The 22,188-nt window shown below is 34.6% G+C and overlaps 1 protein-coding gene and 1 non-coding gene across 2 annotated transcripts; one reads left to right on the top strand and one right to left on the bottom strand.

Moving 5' to 3' along the window:
• Positions 1 to 395: 395 nt before the first annotated feature.
• Positions 396 to 21,337, top strand: LOC149491185 (uncharacterized). Its single transcript, XM_089699068.1, has 2 exons — positions 396 to 570; positions 20,277 to 21,337. Exons 1-2 carry the CDS (start codon positions 396 to 398, stop codon positions 21,335 to 21,337), a joined length of 1,236 nt encoding a protein of 411 aa, XP_089555194.1.
• On the bottom strand, positions 1,487 to 1,562 carry TRNAS-GGA (transfer RNA serine (anticodon GGA)). Its single transcript has one exon. It is a non-coding gene; the product is annotated as a tRNA-Ser (tRNA).
• Positions 21,338 to 22,188: the final 851 nt, after the last annotated feature.

Below are 22,188 nucleotides of genomic sequence, written 5' to 3'. Positions count from 1 at the left end.
CGATTAATATTAATAGGAGAGGTCGAGTGTGTGCGGCGTGCGGCGGCGGCGAGCGGCGGGCGCGAGCGGCGTGCGGCGGAGCGTCCACTGGTTGATCGCGGGATCGCTGCGTCGCCGCTCTCCGCAAGTGGCGCTCAAGTTGGCAGCGGGTAAAGTTTGTGCGGCATGGTGCGAACGCCACCCGCCTCCCATGCCGATCGAAGGCGCGGCGCGCGCACCACCCTACCCCCAATATATACCGCGAGTCGCACGGCCGACCCTCACAACGCAAGAGGAACGCGTGCGAACGCCCACAACGCCGCTCGCCCGGGGCGCCGCTCTTTCTCTTCTCTCTTTTTCTCTGTTCGTCTGTTTCTCGCTGATGCAGTCGCGCTGAGGCCGATGCGGGCGCCGCCATGCCGCGCTGCCTCATGGCCAAGAAGTGGAAGGTGGCTCCGGCGGGAGAGCTGGTCGATGAATCCGACGAGGAGATCGACGTGGTCGGCGAGGGGCGCGGCCGGAGCCCCGCGCCCGCTGCCACCGCGCCGGGCCCTTCGCCGCGCGACCCAGAGCCGACGCTTCTCTACAACGGTAAGCACTTGTTACTCATGCTTACTTCGTGCCTGGCTAGAACTTTGCGCAGACCAGCGATCACCTGGAGCCAGCCGAACGTTCTCTTCTATGGATCCATGGTAAAATAAACATGCATACTGTTCTTCATTATTATTTTTCATCTAGAAAACATTACGTTCAAAATGCTTCTGAATGGAGTTCACCATAAAAAACAATTGTTATATCTGAAGGTAACGTAAGTATATTACAGAGTTTCGGGAAAACCATGTTTACGTATAGCTTAGCGACTGCCTTATTGGTTTGCGAATTTTTAATAATTTTTTTCATACATTAGAGTAGCTAAGCGCATGCGAGGTTGTATTTACGGCCATTGAACATTTTTATGAATTTTGTTTATTGATAAATAGCATAAATAATATATTATTGTATATTTAAAAAAACAATTACAACGTTTAATAAAAACAACAAATCATTAGCATAATGCGCATTACGTAAAACAGAACAATCAAAACAAAATAAAAATCATAAAAGCGCAACATCCAGGACCAAACAATGATCTTTAATGCTATCAATTACATTAATTAATTAAAATATCCACAACGTTGTGCTCGTGAAATTGTTTGTACCGTTAATAGAGAATAAATTTTCTGTTTAAAATGTTTCAATGCCAGTTCGCCGACGAACCGGTTTTCAATTAAATATAAAATATTCTGAAATAATAACAATGGTGTCTGAAATGGGCACTGTTATAAAATGAACATGCAAGTGAATTGAGCGTCATTCGAGATTCAGACCCAGACATCCTTCGCTTAAATTAATATTCAAGAGGACTTTTCATTTAACATCAATTAAATTGCGTTACAAAAGTCTGACTCATTATTATAGAAAAACTGCTTTTATTATATATAAATTTATAAAGAATAGAAAAAATTCGATCACGAGGCGGGACTCGAACCCGCATCCTTCGCGCCATTCCGGGGCGGATGCCTTACCAACTCAGCCACTCGTGACCCGCCAGAGCAATCGAATTTATTCTATTCTTTCAGTTTTATGTGTCTGAAGGGACACACCGCGCGCCATCTATTGAGATGATTAACAACCATTTCAACCAATATGAAGCACTTTTCAGTGAATACAATATTGTAACGATGGAACACGACCTTTTTTGTTGAATTTATATTTTTGGTTTTATGGCATTCAAATGCTTTATAAATATAAATTTATAAAGAATAGAAAAAATTCGATCACGAGGCGGGACTCGAACCCGCATCCTTCGCGCCATTCCGGGGCGGATGCCTTACCAACTCAGCCACTCGTGACCCGCCAGAGCAATCGAATTTATTCTATTCTTTCAGTTTTATGTGTCTGAAGGGACACACCGCGCGCCATCTATTGAGATGATTAACAACCATTTCAACCAATATGAAGCACTTTTCAGTGAATACAATATTGTAACGATGGAACACGACCTTTTTTGTTGAATTTATATTTTTGGTTTTATGGCATTCAAATGCTTTATAAATATAAATTTATAAAGAATAGAAAAAATTCGATCACGAGGCGGGACTCGAACCCGCATCCTTCGCGCCATTCCGGGGCGGATGCCTTACCAACTCAGCCACTCGTGACCCGCCAGAGCAATCGAATTTATTCTATTCTTTCAGTTTTATGTGTCTGAAGGGACACACCGCGCGCCATCTATTGAGATGATTAACAACCATTTCAACCAATATGAAGCACTTTTCAGTGAATACAATATTGTAACGATGGAACACGACCTTTTTTGTTGAATTTATATTTTTGGTTTTATGGCATTCAAATGCTTTATAAATATAAATTTATAATGGAATGGCGCGAAGGATGCGGGTTCGAGTCCCGCCTCGTGATCGAATTTTTTCTATTCTTTATAAATTTATATTTATAAAGCATTTGAATGCTTTTATTATACTGAGATTTCAGTTTCAAAACGAATTTTATTAGATATAAATTAATAAAAAAACATAGAAAGATAAATTAACTCTTTTCTGAACAAAGAATAAGAAAGTTGCGACTGACATCAAAACATTCCTTGAATTAAAACTTCATTCTTCAGTTAAAAATATTGAATAATTATTTAATATTTTACTGAGAGATTTACAGAACATAACTAAGCTGTTGTTATATGTCTCTCATAAATTAACTTTTCATTTAACTATCTTCATTTTATGATTTTACAATGACTATTCTTAGACTTTGTGCGATCCGTTGGTCGATCTTAATGAGCACAGTATTGTTCTACTTTATGCAAACTTTGATTAGGTATATAATTTAAAATAGATTAGGAAATAATATGCAACATCTTTAACATGCTTGTGTAAGCTATAATATACTAGCATTCGCCCGGATGAACCCTCTTTGTCTAACTTATTATAAACAAATATTAAAATCAAAAAATGATTAATAATAAAACCAAATCTAATTTAAAGATAAGCGTAAATTGGGACATTGGACAAGCGCGTAGAGACAGCGTAGATATATTTTAAACTATATTATTATAGTGATAGTGATTAAAAATGATTCTGTAAGAAATTTTATAAAAGTACAACTGTTTTAACGTTGAATTGAGCCAAGAATAACGCCACTTTTTCTAACCACACTGATAACGTCTAGTAAATGGCGTATCAGATTACGCTATCGCACTTACGGGTTTTGGGTTACGAGGTAGATTTCTGTTCATCAATACAAACCCCACTTTGATTAGTTTTTCTCGAGGAATAGATATATCTATCCTACCTTCCTGGCAACCCCTTACCCCTATCAATCCTTTAATAGAACATTAAAAAAAAATTAATCGTAATATGTCTATATAAATTATAATAAAATACGTGAGCTTGTATTTTGCTCTTTTTAACGCTCCAAACATTTAACAGACTAATTGTGTTACATTTCATATTAGTACACGCATGCTTTAGTTGTAAATTATTGTAGTCATCATATGAAATAACAAATTTCATGTGACAAAGTAAAATTTTCAATTCTTGTTTAGTGAGTACTGTATTAGATATTTTACCGTTTTCTTTCTACAAACGAACGGCGGCAAAAGCTTGTTCGTACGTAGTAACGGCGGCCTAATATAGATTTTCTTAGCGAACGTAGCGCTTCCGCAGTTGAAACTCGTAGAGCGTACGTGTTAGCAGCGATGAAATAACATTATTTATTACTTTTATTATCATGGACGGTTCGTTTCTGTCTTAATAATTATTATAATGATGGTGTGGTTTATACACGTGTTGTTCGTCACATTACTGTATTATACGATGTTTGTTTTTTTAATGTAATACTAAATATACATATTATTACAGTATAGGTAATAAAATTAATGAATCGTAATTTTTACCTCACTCTGCTTTTTCCCACTTTTATTACATACATTATTCCTGATCATTTGAGTACCTACAATACAAAGGTTAAGCCATTGATAAAATGAACGTTATTAATAACACTTCGTTAATTGTCATGAAATTTAACTCATGAAAAACTTGAAAACAGCAACATGTTACGCTCGTTCGTAAATCCTGTCGGCTTTGACCGAATATTCCTCGCGCTATCATGTCGAATTCTCTAAGGCTTAGTTCTCGAATTTCCCAAGCGTGCGCCATTAACAGCCTCATAGCACGTCGAGCGTACATGTTGAACTTTTGAACGATTTCCAGGCAAGTAATTCACTACAATTGTATTTGTACTAGTCGTATTGTTCGCAGCACCCATTCGTTAAATGTCCCACCCGTCTCCTGAACTCCGAACGGACATAATGGAAGTAGTGTCCCAGAAAAGCGGATTACTTCATAGCAAGCAAGCTGCTAAAATACACTCGGCAAATATGGCATATGTAATCTCATTAAACGGGAATTTTACTATGCATTAACCATTGTTTAATAAAAAAATTCAAATCGGAACGGTATGACAGGCGACTTTATGGATTTTCAATGCTATAGATATAATTATTGATATTTAATTCGTATAATGGAGTTAGTTATTAACAAAACATTTTGAGAAATGAGATCCGCAAATACAAGCTATTTTCCTGTGATGTTTTATCATAATAATAAAAACAAGTGAAGCACAATCAACGCTGTACAATAAACTTTAAAATGACTAAAGTTAACACAAAAAAAGAATTAACTGGAAAAGGGTAAATAATCCATTGAACATGAACAAAGAGAGAAATATCGCTGTAACAAACAACAATTACAATCCACTGATCAAAATTCCAAAAGACCTTTCTAAATCGAGCTGAAATACCAAAAATATCATAATTTTATCCATTGTTAACTCTCGATATCCGATGAATGCACCTTTTTTAAATAAATATTGTATATCACACATCACTTTCACTACAAATGTATATTTACATTTTGTAAATAAAAATCTATTTCCATTGAAACTCAGAGTGCTAAATGGAATGATAAAAATAAATCATTTATCAGTCCATTGCGGACTATTTTATTTGATCGGATGTTCGTTTAATAGAAAATACATTTATAAACACCATAAGAAGAGCATCATTAATTTTTGTTCAAAATTAATAAGTCGTTATGCAAATATAAACCTACGAGTACAGTATTTAGTACAAATATCGTATAAATGTTGTCTGTGCGTAAATAAAATATATCATGCAAGCAATTACCCATATAACCTTCTAATGCACTTGGCTTATTAATTGAAATAATGACAACAGCTAATCGATGATAATCGCAGCCAACATCACTAGGGCTTTTAATTTCACGATAACGTTTTAACCTTTGTCCTTCAATAGTACTGTTATACGGTTTATACTGTTATTAATTTCTGTAAAAGAGTACTCGCTTATCATACAAGTACGATCGAGCGTAGCTACCCTCCGGTGTCAACTAGAAGCCCTATAAGATCATCCGTTTAACGATTTCTATTAGACTTTAGGGTGATACTATTTTATGCAACAAGTAGAAAAGTCATTGAATAACGCATGCCTTTTAAATTAATTGTTCAACGGCATGGGATAATACGAAACATACTGTGAGAATTTTAAATACTAGGTACCTACCATCTTATACGTTTTCCTTTAGATTTAATTTCGGGCGTAATTTTTTGTGAATTAACAAATTTTAAATAAACATTTAAAAAATTAAAACATTTCTTCTGAAGATAGTAACTTTTATTTCAGGTTATAAAACGCTCAACGTTCCTAAAATGTTGAGGCAAACAAACTCTTATTTGCAAGGATGTTACGTACAAATGTGTATGACCAAGCATCTTTACGGTGGATCCATATAGGTTTGTGGCGAGGTTATCGTCTTTGACATGCCTTTATTCTACGTTAAAGGTATTTTAAGTGACCCAAATACTCGACTCCTGGTATACTGATATACCGATATCGGTATATCTATGTGAGGCAGTGATACCTTATAAGTAAGAACGTAGTTCAATCTGAGCACATGTGAAAAAGGATTACTCGTTAAAATTATCATATTAGACGTATATCTAGACGTGTGCTATAATCGAAATCTGTAGGTAGAGGCAATACGACCGCACCATTTTGGTAACGATTAACTGCTATTATTATTAATTTGCGGTTAGTGCACTACCACCTGCACTAATTGTCCATCGTTTAAGCTTAATTGCCAGTATAGAGCTTTTGAAGATAAATATTTTATGTAGGCCTTGACGTAAATGTAGCAGTCTTATTTTTGTGATATAGAATATTTACCGAGATTTTATCGTCATATTTAATTGTAACTAAACATTAATTATTACGTTCTATTGATCTACCCTTTATTTTTATGGAATAATAGATATGTTGTATGGGTATTGTAAAGATATACTTCTTGTAATGGCTAGATTTGGGTTAGATTAGGTGAATACTGTGACCACATCATATAAGCCGAGCGAAGTGAGCGTGCTGCGGCAGCGGCCGGCTAGTGCCGAACCTAATTCTATTGTAATATTTTACTTGTTTAAGTTTCGTTTTGCTATTTTCAACATACCAAAATTACTTTAAATAATGGCTGATTTCAATCAAAAAAAAAATAAGAGACCTACTTAACTGTACTTTCCTACCTATTACTTATTCTTAGTAAAATAATTTACAAAGGCAACATAGGATACATTTTGTAATTATTTATTAATCTGATTAAATCCTGTATAGTGTATATCTAGGGCGTGTACGCTGCTAAGGTGCAATGCAAAAACAGAGTGACTTTCGCATTTTTAATATATAAGTAATAATTGAAATTAAATTTACATAATATTGCGTTAGCATGTTGGTCACAGACCGTACCTACATTGTTGGACTTCAATTTCGCTTTATCCTAACAAGTTTTGAACAGCAAATGCGGCACTTTAGAACTATGACGTAGTGGGAGCAAACTTGAAGTGAATATAGTTGCTTATGCAAGTTATGAAATTGCATCTCTTAACTTTTATATTGTAAGAATTGTACAACAAATACGTTCAAGTTCTTTAATTTTTTATTCTCTTTTATAAGAAATTGGAAAGCACTTAAAAGCAATCTATAAAGGAAGTTTTCAATGGCACTGTTCTCACTGAAAGTTTTCCTGTGTCCAAGTATATTACAATGTAATAAAAGGGAAAATTGTTATTGTATTCTAGTAAAGTACCTTTCTGTTTCTATCTCTGTTAATACTAAAGTAAATGACATCCACATAAATCAATAAAGGTCCTCTTCTATTTTCACTTCTAATATATTAAATCGCTCTCCTACCAATATAAAAATTATAAATAAATATAACCTCTATTCTATATGTATTATTTATTAACCTTTAATTGCTTTGCCGACGGAAACCAATAATAAAACTTTAATAGAAACTACAAGGAAACTACAGACAGGATATTGTGGCCAAATAGTCGTTTAATGAAAAGGTTTCCAATTTTATAAGACAAAAATATGAAATAATCTGTCTATTTCGCTAGAGGGTATGTTATTTTTATAATGTACTAGGTTCCCGCCCGCGGCTTCGCCCGCGCAGTCCGTGAAGAAGAAGAACCCGCATAGTTCCCGTTCCCGTGGGATTTCCGGGATTGCGTCATTTTCCCGGGATAAAAAGTAGCCTATGTCCTTTCTCGGGTATCAAAATATCTCCATACCAAATTTCATGCAAATTGGTTTAGTAGTTTAGGCGTGATTGAGTAACAGACAGACAGACAGAGTTACTTTCGCATTTATAATATTAGTATGGATATAGGAATTAAAATATAAAAGTATGTAAATTTAAAATATATGTAAGCTAAATTTTAGTCACGTTGCAAAATTGGGATCTAATTTGCTTCGGTGCCCGTAAATTATTAACGTGTTTAATATTAGGTAGCCGCGTTCATATCAGTCTGTTCTGCGCTTGTTCTGCGGTCAATTTGTTGGAAAATGTAATACATATAATATGATAGCCGTTGTAATTGGGATCGTGAGTTGTGCTCGCCAGCTCACGGTCCCAATTACCGCTGCTGAAATTTTATCAGCCCTCCCTTCGTTATAAGCATATTGTAATTTGTAGTCACGGCGTATTGCACTTGTTGGGCAATTATAGTCTCTTAGCTGTCAGGTTAAATAGACACAATTGAATGCAGACGAAACGTATTGCATATACATTATACAGGTACATCGAATTGATATTGTCTCATTAGTATTTGATCCCTTCCGCCGCTTTGTCTGTGTTCGCCCCCTTCATCTATATGTCTATAATAACCCTTTAGGTTTTGATGTTGGAGATTAAATGAACACTACACATAAGTGTACATAAATATGTATCGAGCATATTGATTAATAAATAATAACTGAAGCATTTATTCGTTTATCAGAAAATGAGGACATGTAATAAAATGGGGAACATATTGAAAAGTAAACGAAGGCGGCACTTTAGTGAGAATTGTTTGTGCTAAACCCATTTTCCTTATGTCCTGAAATTTATTGCCACGAGCAGATGTTGCTAAGCTGTCTCCCTCTCGCTTACACATTTTGTTTTCAGGAGCGCCTTACGTAAATATACTTACGTTGCTTTTGTGGATGTGGCAGTATTTGGGCAGAGGTGGGACATGTCCTAACAATTTTTTTTTATGTTAACCGATAAATTATACTTTATTAAGCTGGTCCGAATTTGTAATTATATAGAGTTATTACTACATTTTTATATTATCGCGCACGTGCATTTAATCATCATTATAAAAAAGTAGGTAGGTATTGACAAATCTAAAAATATCATGAAATTGATTAATTGTAACTTAGGCCATAAAAAGTATTAAAACGTTAGTGCAAAAAAAAAATCAACCGTGCTATTATTTCCATTTTACTTCTTTGAAATATATTAATAATACCTATATTTATACAGTAATATCTTTCTAATCTTTAATAAGTAGATATTAGTATACATTTAATTTTTATAATGGGATTACAAACAATTTTACCCGCTTAAACGGAATAGATAGAAAAAATTGATTATTTATTCGCTATTTCCTCATTGGCAAGTTGTGTACTAATTGCTTACGTTATTTGCGAAGACTCAAGAATGGATCGGAAAGACAACTTTAATTAAATTATTGCATTAACTCGGAAACAGATACTGTTCCTTTGATTTGGAATTCTCTATAGATCCTTCGATACCGTAAATGACAATGCAATTAGTTTAATCGACGTCGAGTTTAAATAGTAGTTACGGACTTTTTGCATTCTTGGAAACTGAAACTGGGGCATTATTGGACATTAATTGTAATTAGAATAAATATTAGGGTATGTTGAATTATATACGACAATAACTAGTGGTGGTGGGTAGATTTTAACGCTTTATTGTTACATTATACAAGTCTTATCTTTATTTTATCATACTAATGAAATAAGGTTTCCGTTTCATGTTTTTCATGAGGGTGATTTATAAATTAGCTCTGGGTTTCTGCATCGTCATGTTTGGGTTTAATTCGTTGTTAAGACGTCTTTATTTGAGAAATAAAAAAACAGTAATTAAGTTATTCCATCCTTACCTATTTATATGTAACAGGCATAAAAGTTCGGGAAGAGCTTGAGTTTGCCTTGAGTTATTTATTAATGATATACACAACTTAATCGATTTATATAATATAATAGCTCGTACAGGCTGCACCTGGGCTGACCCAGGATAAAAACTTTTGTTACTTCCTAATAATGTTGCTTTCTACAAACAAAACATTTTTCCTTTTTGTAATATAAAGTGATTTATTTCACATTCGTCAAATACAAAAGAACCATATGCTGTTTGAGTAGGTAACAAGAAGAATAATGGAAATACAGAATGCAGCTATTACGATTAATATACAGGCTCGCCCCACCGGCATGCCGAGTTAGGTGAGGTACGTAGCGTTCCAAATTCCTCAGCCTTTTTAATATAAGCTCATATGCGGTACAGGTACTCTAATTTCGTTATATTGGGAATATATCCGTAAGCGTTGTTTGGAGAACTTTTTGTTGTTATAGGTACGATATATGTCAGCAACGTTCAACATTTATAATTGTGCTACGTATCTATATTTCATGTAAAATGATGAAGGAAGAACGCAAAACTCCTGTCACTTTTAGACTAGAGTAGATAATTTTTGAAACAAAAAAAAATCGCAGTCGGATGAAACCCATTAGAAAAGGAGGGGAATATGATAAAAATGTAAGGAAAAATAAATTACGGTCAATCCGAGTTCGGGAAGCGGGAGGGGGGAGCTTTTAAGAGAAAAAAATGGTTTCTCTCGATTTCCGACAAAACTACAAGTCCTATGGAAAAAAGTTCAATGGCAAAGTTGTAGGTAATTAAAAGTTCTACAACTTTGGATTCACAATTTTTTCACATAACCTAAAAATTTAGGTGAAAAATTCAAAAAACCAAGTTTTTGGTCTTTTATTTCTATCTACTTCAAAATTTATTTTTTTTCTACGAAATTTGGTGGAAACTTACTTTATTATGTCCCAAATACACTGTAATTTATTTGATTGAAAATATTTATTTTTTCGCCTTATTTTGAATTAATACCAAAAAAACAACCTAATTTTCAATCGAAAAGTCACCCGTCAAAATATCAGCTTTTTTCAAAAACTTGGGGTGCCTTTTATTCATTGAAATCTCTACTTTCATATGGTGTAAAAAAAATAAACACCACCATAGTAAATGTTCTCAGGAAATGCATACAAACAGTCTGAAAATTAGCTTTTACTAAATCAGGCACACTTCTCGAACTACCTGAAATGTTTTTATCGACATCATTTTGCTTTTGAATATGCTGTAAAATATTAAACTTAGAACAGATAATTATTTTTCTTTTGAAATATTACCGAAAAGCCGATACAAGAGAAGATATAGAGTTCAAGAAGTGTGCCTGATTTAGTAAAAGCTCATTATCACACTGTTTGTATGCATTTCCTGAGAACATTTACTATGGTGGTGTTTATTTTTTTTACACCATATGAAAGTAGAGATTTCAATAAATAAAAGGCACCCCAAGTTTTTGAAAAAAGCTGATATTTTGACGGGTGACTTTTCGATTGAAAATTAGGTTGTTTTTTTGGTATTAATTCAAAATAAGGCGAAAAAATAAATATTTTCAATCAAATAAATTACAGTGTATTTGGGACATAATAAAGTAAGTTTCCACCAAATTTCGTAGAAAAAAAATAAATTTTGAAGTAGATAGAAATAAAAGACCAAAAACTTGGTTTTTTGAATTTTTCACCTAAATTTTTAGGTTATGTGAAAAAATTGTGAATCCAAAGTTGTAGAACTTTTAATTACCTACAACTTTGCCATTGAACTTTTTTCCATAGGACTTGTAGTTTTGTCGGAAATCGAGAGAAACCATTTTTTTCTCTTAAAAGCTCCCCCCTCCCGCTTCCCGAACTCGGATTGACCGTAATTTATTTTTCCTTACATTTTTATCATATTCCCCTCCTTTTCTAATGGGTTTCATCCGACTGCGATTTTTTTTATCTTTTCATTATTTTCAAAGGCTTCTACCACAGTCTATTTAGTATTTTAAACATCTAAAAGCATTCACAAAAATGATTGATTGCACTCCTAAGTCCTAAGAAATAAATTGTCATTTGATATTTCCCTATTTTTAATTTCCTGCTGACAAATACAAATATTTACTTGGATATAGTAATAAAATTTGAACGGAAATTACAAAACTTCGTAAAAAGGCAAATTGTTTTCAATAGAAAACATTGATCAATCACATCCTCTACGGAACATTTTGTGAAAAATAAAATCCGGAAATTTGAACGTCGGTGAGTTTAATAGACAGCCAAATAAAAAAGTGTCAAATGTATTGCTCTGATATTCAATATCGAGCCATGCGTGTAGAAAGGGAATAGCTAGAATATTTGCTTTATTTTCAGCGCATCGTGTATCAATTAACGTACTTTTTCGATGTACGTAGGTACTACGCATAGATAGCTACTACGTGTAAAATTTTTAAATTACTTTTAAAAGATGTTCCCATATATTTTCCGAAATAATTGGGAGACTTAAACGAAAATAAAAAAATAGTGGTGTTCCCTGAAGTTCTGGTCTGCCGACGCAGTCATTATCTTTTTTATTTCTCTTAATTAAGTTCTCTCTTAATTAAATTTAAATCACTCCGTACGCCAGTGGAAATGTAAAATATACGTAACGACACATCACGAACTGCAAAAAAATAAAACCTTAACACTTTTGATCGTTCTTAAATCTAATAGTTAATTTCACATTTCCCATAACTGATGATTTGGTTTCGATTATCTTACTGAAACTCAAACCGGAAGCTCTCAGTTTAATTATATCTTATTGTTGATTTGAAATCTCTTTTTACGTACAAAAGTACCTACTGCCATATTTATAATAAAAATCAAACCCATATTCGAATTTCAAGTAGATAAATATATATTACTGTCACTGACCCTGTTTATTTTAATCCCGTAATGGACGACGGCAGATTCGTTTTAATTTTTACTTCGCGTATTAAAATACGAGCGACACACGAGATTAATTTACGGTTAAGCTTATATTATAATTATGATTAAAAATGTATGATGCATTTAACTGTTCAAATGTTTCAGATTATTTATTCTCAGTTTCTATTAATATGTGAGATTAAGATGAAATTGAAGTCTACTTTTACGAAATCGGTGATTGGAATATCGTTGAAACAGGTAATTTATTAAATCCAATTGACAATATTTGCTATTTTAAGATACCCTGCCTAATAGCGTGGTAGTATTATTTAAATTGAATTGATGTCATAGTGAGTGAATATCAAAATGTTATATCCCTTTCACGTATAAGTGGGCTCAGCTGTGCATCTTTCAATATTCCTTGCTATTGATTGTAGACGTTGCGCACATGACACGGTTCCCTCATAAGACGTATAATTATTATAAGTATTGGATTTGAATTCTTCGAAGAGAAATTGCTTCATAAAACAAGCTTTTAAAATACCATATGTTTTATATTACACGATTATTTCAAATATAATGCAATATTCTGACACGTATTTGATTTAAGGAATAAAAGAGGTTTCCGTAGCTTCATTTAACTTCATAAAGTTATCACTTTCATAATTAGTCATACCATAATTACTGCACTATAGTCGATTAATATTTTAGGAGAAAGTCTGCTTAAGTCAACTAGGATTCATTTAAACATACTTAATAATTAATATTTTTGGGATTTTCTGTTTTAATCTTTCATCGTACCCTTGAGCACGGCGTCTTGCTGACTTAGTGACTTATAGCTTTGTATTTATTCCTCCCACCCATTGACCCAGAAAACTGAAGCACAGTGAACTTTTCTGCACATGACAAAGTTATTGTTTTACAAATAGAAACATCATTCTTAAAAAATATGACACATTTCATAGCTATTAGATTTTCTTTTATTTTTTGTTTTAATAATGATAGTCAGTTAAAATGGTATCAAATGTGTGTGCATGATAGAAATCAATCAGCCTTTAATATTTGCGACGTTCATTAGTATATTACTTACTATTAAATTTATCATAAGTTCCAAGTTCCTGTGTAGCGTCATGTTTAAGTCCCGTCTCATGTAGGAGGAACAAAGATGTTTGTGTAGGTAGTTAGAAACATAAAGCTATGAGAATTCAAAGCCTTGCTTTCATTTGCATGAATTCATGTTACTTGAGTATACATAAATGTATTTCCAGACCAACTAACACGTTAACAGATTGTGTTTTTATGAATATTCTTTACTTGAATGTTTTGAAACGAATTGGTTTAGGTAAGTCTAAGATATTAAGTTAGGTGCATAATATATTGTGTAATCTATGTATACATACCTATGTATGTATACATAGAATGTATATATGTATACATACATACCTATGTATGTATACATAGAATGTATAGAAATGATCCTTAAAAGACTCTCTTATAATAATATATTCCTTAGTTTACTTTATTTTTAATATCAGTTTACAAAAAATATAAAATTCATAAAATAAATTATGAATCATGAATTGTCTTTGTTACAACTTTAGTAAAATTATTTGTTTGAAAAATAATTTTCTCAGAGAACGTTTTCATTGTATTTATAAATTTTCATTTTCACATTGCGCCAAGCTATTACGATATTAACGATAATAATTTCTGAAAACTTATATTAATGAAATAGGTACCTAATTATATCGGTAATTGACATGAAGATTTTCTAAGTATCTTAACATTACGTAGAATTGAAAGCAATCCTGTGTATATCTATGTAGAGAATTCTTGGTACTCTTAAGGTAGGTGCATATAAACTCTGCAAGTGAAAGAGCTTAAACTAGTCGTGTGTGTATTTTCTAGGAAATCAATCGAGTAAGCGTCCCGATCGCATATGAAACTGCGTCAACAAGTACTCTGTGCTCCCTCGCCCTCCGGTTGAGATGATGGGGAGTGTGGGAGGGACGGAGGGGCACGTGGGGTGTCGAGGGGTCGAGATTCAACTGGTGCAATGCGGCGTACCCCTTCGCTCATCCCACTGTCCCGGTTTGTTTTTGCTATTGTATCTGCGGCGCACAGTTGGCACGCTAAGCGTTGATTTTGTTACGTTTCTTTTGTACCAGTAGGTACCTTAAATGAGGGTTGGCTGGTCATTATTCCGCTTATTCCCTATTTGCCAGTAGCGACCGTTTATTGAGATTGACCGAGTTGATTACGTCGCTGCTTGTACGTTGAGACTCCTGAAATCTAATACGCAACCTCTGTAAAACTAACATATCTTCCAACTATGTTACAATTAATTTACCCTATTACCGCACTATCTCTTCTTATTCCTATTATCTTTACTTTTTACTATACACTTACCTGTATACTTGTATGTTTCTATCTTCCTTCTTTTCTTAACAATTACCTTGTCGGTACCTATTTATACTTTGCACTTCTAATGCAATTTTACTTTATGCCTAGTCACTACACCACTTGTTTTCTAAATGTAGGTTGCTATTATCATTAAGAATGTCGCTTCATGTGTAGCACTTACTATTTATAACTTTCACTAGGTAATAGGTATGTATAAGTAACATAGTTAAGATAACTGGTACACGTTCATAGAATAACTTACATGAGATTCAAACAAGCTGAATAAATTGTGAAAGATAACCTTCAATTGCATTACAATTTAGATACTAAATTTATATTTTGTAAATGTCTATTCAGAAGTACGTTGAAGTGCCTAATGATGAAATCTACTACATAGAATCATTTTTCACATTTCCTGGTCCGAATACTTGTAAAATGTTAACAACCTGAAGAATATTCTTCGATCGCTCGTGAGTTACTTTCAATATCCCTCTTCACAGTCGACGTGTATTATGAAGCGCCGAAATGTATTTTAATAAAAGGTTGTAAGAAATTGAGTTTAAAGAAAATTTTATATATCCTTTCGAGACATTTTCACCAGAAAATCGAGGAAAATGATCGGATGATCTGAAACCTGTACAAAAAGGTCATCTATTGTGTGTGTGAATAGTTGAAAGATTGAATTATTTCATAAAAACTTGTGTCTGTTCATTAACTTCTTTTACGCTCAACAATCTATACAAAATAATACTTATTTTCGCTATATAAGTAGATATTAGTAGATTCAGTATGGGCTACACAAAGCACTGCGGACTTAATGCGGTAATGTTTTCATTCAATTCATGGCTGTATTTGAAATTTGGCACCTATTCAATACTTTTATAGATGTATAAAGTTTATCATATATAATCGTAAATCACAGTATGTTTATTTAACTGAACATTTTTCTTGTAAAATATGGTTATACTGTTTAATATTTGAATTAAACTCAAGGGAAGATTGAAAGAAGTTTGCCGTAAGAAATCCTATACACAGGATCGAAAAGAAAAGTTTCGTAAAGTTTATAAACTAGAACTAGATAAACAACAAGGTCAACTGTTGTCATGTTTGTGCAACATAGAGTTGTTAGGTGACAAGAGATATTCAAATACAGTTTCAGGTTTTCTATAGCGACTGAAATAATTTATGAGCGTCCAATTAATGTTTCACTCTAAAACAAATAATTGCGTTAAAATGCCAGACTGGTTTATTTAACTACGTGACTACTTTTAGATTTATGAATTTGCTGTTGATAATTTATTGAATAAATATTTGATCAAAGCAAATTTGAAATTTAATAAACATTACAGTATTACTTTTAATTTCAAGCATTGATAGAAATGAATATTGGTTGTACGGTAAATTCATACGTTTAAAGCTGTTGATTGCATAATTAAACAAATAATCATACACATCGATGTTTGCTTAAATGTAAAATAGTAATACTCTGAAAATGTTAACGGAGACTTTATTTATTCAACTTTCTTGAGTAGGTACCTACGTGATGTAAAATTAAACAGTTTCTAACAAAATATACTTATATTCGTAACTTAAGCATAGCTTCAGGCTTTATAGAACTTGGTTAAGCTTATGATATTGTATTAAAATAACATTGCGTTAATCCTTGCGATGAAGTTACTTATAAGTCTGAACTTTATCTGCCATCCACATCAATTTATAACTATGATAAAGTTTGTAAGTACCTACTCAGTGACTTTTTAATAAATATTATTAAAAGCGATTGAAAGTTTATGATTGCGTAGTTTGAAATACTAATAGGTAGATGCTATAAATAAAAACCATAAATATCTAGTGTACAAAATACCAAACTGAAATAACAAAAGTATTTATTCCCGTGCAGTATTTTATTACACGATATAAAAGTAAATTGCAGGTGGTATTCAATAAACGTGTTAACATAAATGATTGGACGAAATATTTAATCGCGAAATTCCTTTATTGAAAACGTGTGAAAAATTTTCCTGCGGCATAATTCACATGCCTGCCTTTGTTGAATAATTATATTGTTTTGTAAATTGTAAATCGATACAAAATTTTACACGTTATTGTTATTGTAGTTTAACAATGATTATGGATTATAATCGGTTCAATATATTGGTATTATTTACAATAAGTATCTGCCGTTCAGTTGATATCACCTATATTATAAGTAAAATAGCCATAATAAGAGCTTTTTCAACGTACAATATATAATGCAAGTTTCTAATCTGCTATAAAAAAAGAAAGATTTAATAGAAAAGCTATTCACCTTTGTTTCTGTATTTTGAAATACAAATGTTGGTTTAACTTTGTAACTGTTAACGTAAACAACGTTAACAAAGTTCGCTCGTAGTACACAACTACGCCGCAACGTGTTAATTTTTTTAACAATGAACCAGCTCTGTTTATGAAATATGCTGAGAGAAATGAAATCCATTTTACGCTAAAATTTGCTTCTGTGCTTAGCAAATTCTATTAAAGATTGTTTTGGTTGTTCGCTATAATCTTATTACGTTTTTGCGGTATTATACTCTATAACAATTTTTGTAAGCGGTTTTAGTTGATCTAAATCTAATTTTATATGGTGCAGATTGGATTTCGATTATATGATCAGCTCAATCGATAATTCAGCTTACGTAAGTGTTTCTTCTATATTATATATTGATTGAATGGCTGTCTGAATTGGAGCATGGTCAAGTATAAACTAATTACTTTTTATTTGAAAATGGTATGATGAGAGAGTTGTGTATTTGACCGTAAACTGACGCAACACCACTGCATTCACATTTCCATACGAATTTGTCGAGACAACGAGCTTCAAGGCGATTTAAAATTTAAATAGTAAAGGTGCAAACGCGCTGAATTGACTTATTTGTTATCCAACAAAACATGCTAAGTACACACGAAACATACCTGTTGATTTCAGAAGCAATTGTTCTATGTAAGCATTGTTGCCATCCGACACGAAAGTTCTTCCCATTTATACATATGTACATATAGGTTATTGTAAACGAGATACGTTTGTCGATTGTTTGCAGAAATCGATTTAACATCAATTGTTAGAAGCCGGCGGACTCACAATTCGACTCGTAAACGCCAAATTACATCCTATTGTTCTAATAATTAAAATCGGCTGCGGTTCCAAAATTTGATGGAACGTAATTTTCACACGTGCACTTCCTAATTCACGTAATAATTTCAATTTCGCGAGATAATAGACTGTTATGCAGCTGTGTAATTGCGTGCCAAATTGAAATTATAAACACGTTGTGTTTGGACGCAACCAAGGGTTTACAGAAAATTAATCAACTGCAATTCATTAATTTTCTGTAAACTCCTGTTTGTCCAAGGTATAGCTAAGGTATAATAGGTAGGGATAGGTTATACCTATTCTATGGTAAGTTTTAAACACATCACATTAATTAATAATGAATCTAGAAATCAATCCAAGTTATACACTTCATTATTATTATTCACTTAGGGATACTTACAGAAAATGTTTTATGTTACAATTAAATGTTAATATAAACTTAAATATTCAGTGTTTCACATTTCACACTCGTAATAAGCAATAATAAAATGATTGTTTAGAAATTGTCAGTATCAGATGCACAAAAGCACATGAAACTAGCCAGCATATTAAATATTACGGTGATCTACTTGTACAAGAACATGCACGTCTACTCCAAGCACGATCGCTTCATTCAAAAACTACTTGCATAAAGCACCTTAAGCCGTTGGTAGAGTCTGTGAGCACGAATGTCGACCTAACCGAACTTCTAGAATATACAATGTTCCATACATCGCTTATAATAATATCTAGTTAATGTAAGCTTTGCTTGGTTCAGTCGAGATATATATTCCGCAATGTGAACACATTCTCTTGGCTAAAAGGGAGCGAATACTTGTTAAAGATAAGGGTTAAATTTGCCTAATTAAAAAAAATAGAGAAATAAAGTGAATGTCGTTTTTATGCTGATGCGGGTGATATAAATATTTAACGACTATCTACAAATATGATGCAAAATCACTACTACGATTAAATACTTTTTTTAGTCTAAATTAGACTTAATAAAATTGAATAATTTTCCAGCTAGCTTTAGTAATCCGAAATCTTCTTGCAGGTAGGTACCTAGTAACACAGTATAGCATCAAGCATGTAACGTAAAACATTGAGCAGAGAGATTTTATTCATTCCATTATCAAAAAGTTAAATCTATACAAATAAAGAATTGTGCAGCCCGAGAAAATGTTTAACCCGAAATTGAGTCCTTGAAGCTGAACACGAAATTGCGTCCTTTCTTCTTCACTTCACAAAGGAGGGTGTAGCTCCCGCGAGCCCCCTTTACTCATACTCGCACTAACTAATCACAACTTGTGACCAAGTTTCATTTACTTTACTAGTCAAGAGACAAAGTCCTTTGACTATTGATCTTACATTGTCGTTTTATGTTAGTTAGCTAGTTAGGTACTTAGTTTACCGATATCGTTAAATTATCAAAGGCTCTCATTCATAAATCACTGCGAAAGTAATTAAAATTATTACGATAAAGCAATTCAACATGAATAAAAAACTTAATATTCAGTTTCAAACACCAATGTTTCGAATGAATAAGTCTGCCTTTTGAAACGCGTCAGCGTGGTTTAATTAAAGGCAATGGTCCAAAAGAGGGGCCTTCATGTAAGTATCGCAGAGATTTAAAAGGATCAGAAAAAAGAGATGAGACGCACGAACGGCACATGGTTTCAAATTTCTATACGAATTTTTGTTCTAATTGGAGATGGCAATTGCAATTATTGATCCTTGCTACGCAGTTCATTATGAAGGAATTTCTAGTAACTAAACAGAAATTGTAGTAAAAAGAAGGTCATCAATTGAAATATTTCTAGTGACAACATTTAGAAGTATTTCATATTTAATCAAGGCTAGTGCTGTGCTAACCAAATACCCCATTATGTATTAGTCAATGTTTTGAAGTCACGTCAAAAACGTAGCCACTGGTTGATATAGGTGCTAGACTGCATGCTACAGGTTGCCTTCGTAAATTATTAACGGACCCAGAATAACTCTTGTAAACTGGGGACCCTCACACTCTCGCACTGAGCGCCTTTCCACCCCCTCGTAAAATACCTGATTTGCATGCATCTTTGTGAAGGATTTAAAAAAAGCCCTATTGAAGGTTCGATTGAAGTCTGCATAATATATTTTTAAGAACGATCGACGAAGAACGGGATACAATCGAGATAATTTTTTACAAAATCAATAACTGACACTTATATTATTAAGAGGCTAATAAAACTGCGAATTTAAATAAGTAATTTAATAGTAGTCTAATGCAATTTGGATGTTTAATAGATTTTTGTATCGCAGGTTACACCGAGGAGCAGCCTTCCACGCAGTTCACCGCACAGCTTCCGACCGAGGTGAGCTCGGCTCCCCCCGGCCCATCTCAGCCGGCGCCTCAGCCTGTCTCCTATGCTCTTCTACATCTCTCAACCTCTGACTCATCAGAAACGCCCTTCCTCCAAGTGCATCTCCAATCTTCACCTGTCTCCCCTCCTCCGCCACCGGCGAGCGGCAAATCCACCTCGATGTGTTACACGAGCAATGGCACTCTACTGTCACTACCGCCTAAGAAGAAGGACATTTATCGTCCGTATTGCTTAGGGGATAGTGCATATCTACAGCGCCCGGAGGAAGATCTCAATGCAGCCCACGCGATCCTAGACTTGAGCCAGCACGCGGTTTTTCTGACCACGCCGCCTCGCGCGGAGCCCTCACCCCCCGAACCGCCGCCTCCGCCTCCTGAACCCGAACCTACCCAAGAACAACCTACCGAACGCCCCAGGGAAACGGTCGCGTACACCTACGACGCATTCTTTGTCAGCGACGGTCGGTCCAAACGGCGCAATTATGCAAATGCACCTGTTGAAAGTGCCCAACAACCGACCGAAACCAAGTCAAAGTATACATGCAGCGAATGTGGGAAGCGCTACGCTACATCTTCTAATTTGTCGCGACATAAACAAACTCATCGCAGCCTCGATTCAGTCGCCGCGAAGCGCTGCGGAGAGTGTGGTAAAGCATATGTGTCTATGCCTGCTTTAGCTATGCACGTGCTGACTCATCAACTGTCGCACGTCTGCGGCGTCTGCGGCAAGCTATTTTCCCGGCCGTGGTTACTGCAAGGCCACCTTCGTTCTCACACGGGCGAGAAGCCTTACGGTTGTGCGCACTGCGGGAAAGCATTCGCCGATCGCTCTAATTTACGCGCTCACATGCAAACACATTCTTCTGATAAAAATTACGAATGTTCGCGCTGTCACAAAACTTTTGCATTAAAAAGCTACCTCAATAAACACCAAGAATCGGCCTGTGTTCGAGAGGATGATTCATCGTCGCCTGATGCCTCCGCCTCTGCGTCTGAATGACCGTTACAATCGCCATTTTGGTTTACTCGATAACGTAAAGTATTAATATGAATTTAGTTCGTTAAAGTAAAGTAAAATTATAAAAATATTATTATATTATATAAGAGGCCTCGCGGCCGATTCGACGCGTAAGCGTCTGTCGGTTCGCAGTGCCGCAATCGAGCAACGTTTCGCAAACAACGAATCACGTACGACCCCGTAGTGCCGCAAACGCGGCGATAGGCCGTAGCGACAGACGTCCTGTTAAAGATAAACATTAACGGTGTATTGTACATATTAACGTCGATAAATATACCCTTATATACATAGAAGTAACGAAATACGAATGAAATTAATATCTTTTGTAGGTGATTTTTACAACCGCAACGTAGGTTAGAGTATCACGGTGTAAGTTTAGTATGGGGATGCGAGAGCTGAGCGCGAAGTACGTCTGTGGACGGAGTGGGAGCGCCCGGGCGCGCCGCGTCGTCCGTCGGCGAGGAACTTGCCGAAACTTTCCGTCCGAAGCTCCGCAACGTCGCCGCGCCCGCCGCGTCGGCCGCCCGCCACAGTGCCTTAGCGGCGAACACGCGCCGCCCCGTCCCGCCCGTCCCTCCTTTCCCTGCCACTCCGGTCTCCGAATCTTTCCCCCGTCTTGGCCTTTAAGCATCCGCAACGCCACCGCGCCTAATTTTTCACGTGCTTAGCGACAAAAATCCGAGTTTAAAATATTTTTTATTGTATTGAAATGTATTTATGAAAAGGTTATTTTACATTCCTAAATTATCGGTCTTTATGAAATAATTTTTACAAATAAATATTTCTTTAATAAATACTATGCGAAGCGAATGAAATAATCTCGAGTACAAATT

This window comes from Colias philodice, chromosome 1 (genome assembly GCF_061535455.1).
Source record: "Colias philodice isolate Cphi_HAF_F1 chromosome 1, ilColPhil1 Martin Lab GWU primary, whole genome shotgun sequence".
NCBI lineage: Eukaryota > Metazoa > Arthropoda > Insecta > Lepidoptera > Pieridae > Colias > Colias philodice.
Note: the sequence above shows the minus strand (reverse complement) of the source record. Positions and strands in the feature narration are given on the sequence as shown.

Excerpts from the sequence above, each read along its gene's own strand:
- LOC149491185 (XM_089699068.1), top strand. The coding sequence starts at position 396 with ATGCCGCGCTGCCTCATGGCCAAGAAGTGGAAGGTGGCTCCGGCGGGA. Across the intron at positions 571-20,276 it reads GCCGACGCTTCTCTACAACG|GTTACACCGAGGAGCAGCCT; the intron begins GTAAGCACTTGT and ends TTTGTATCGCAG.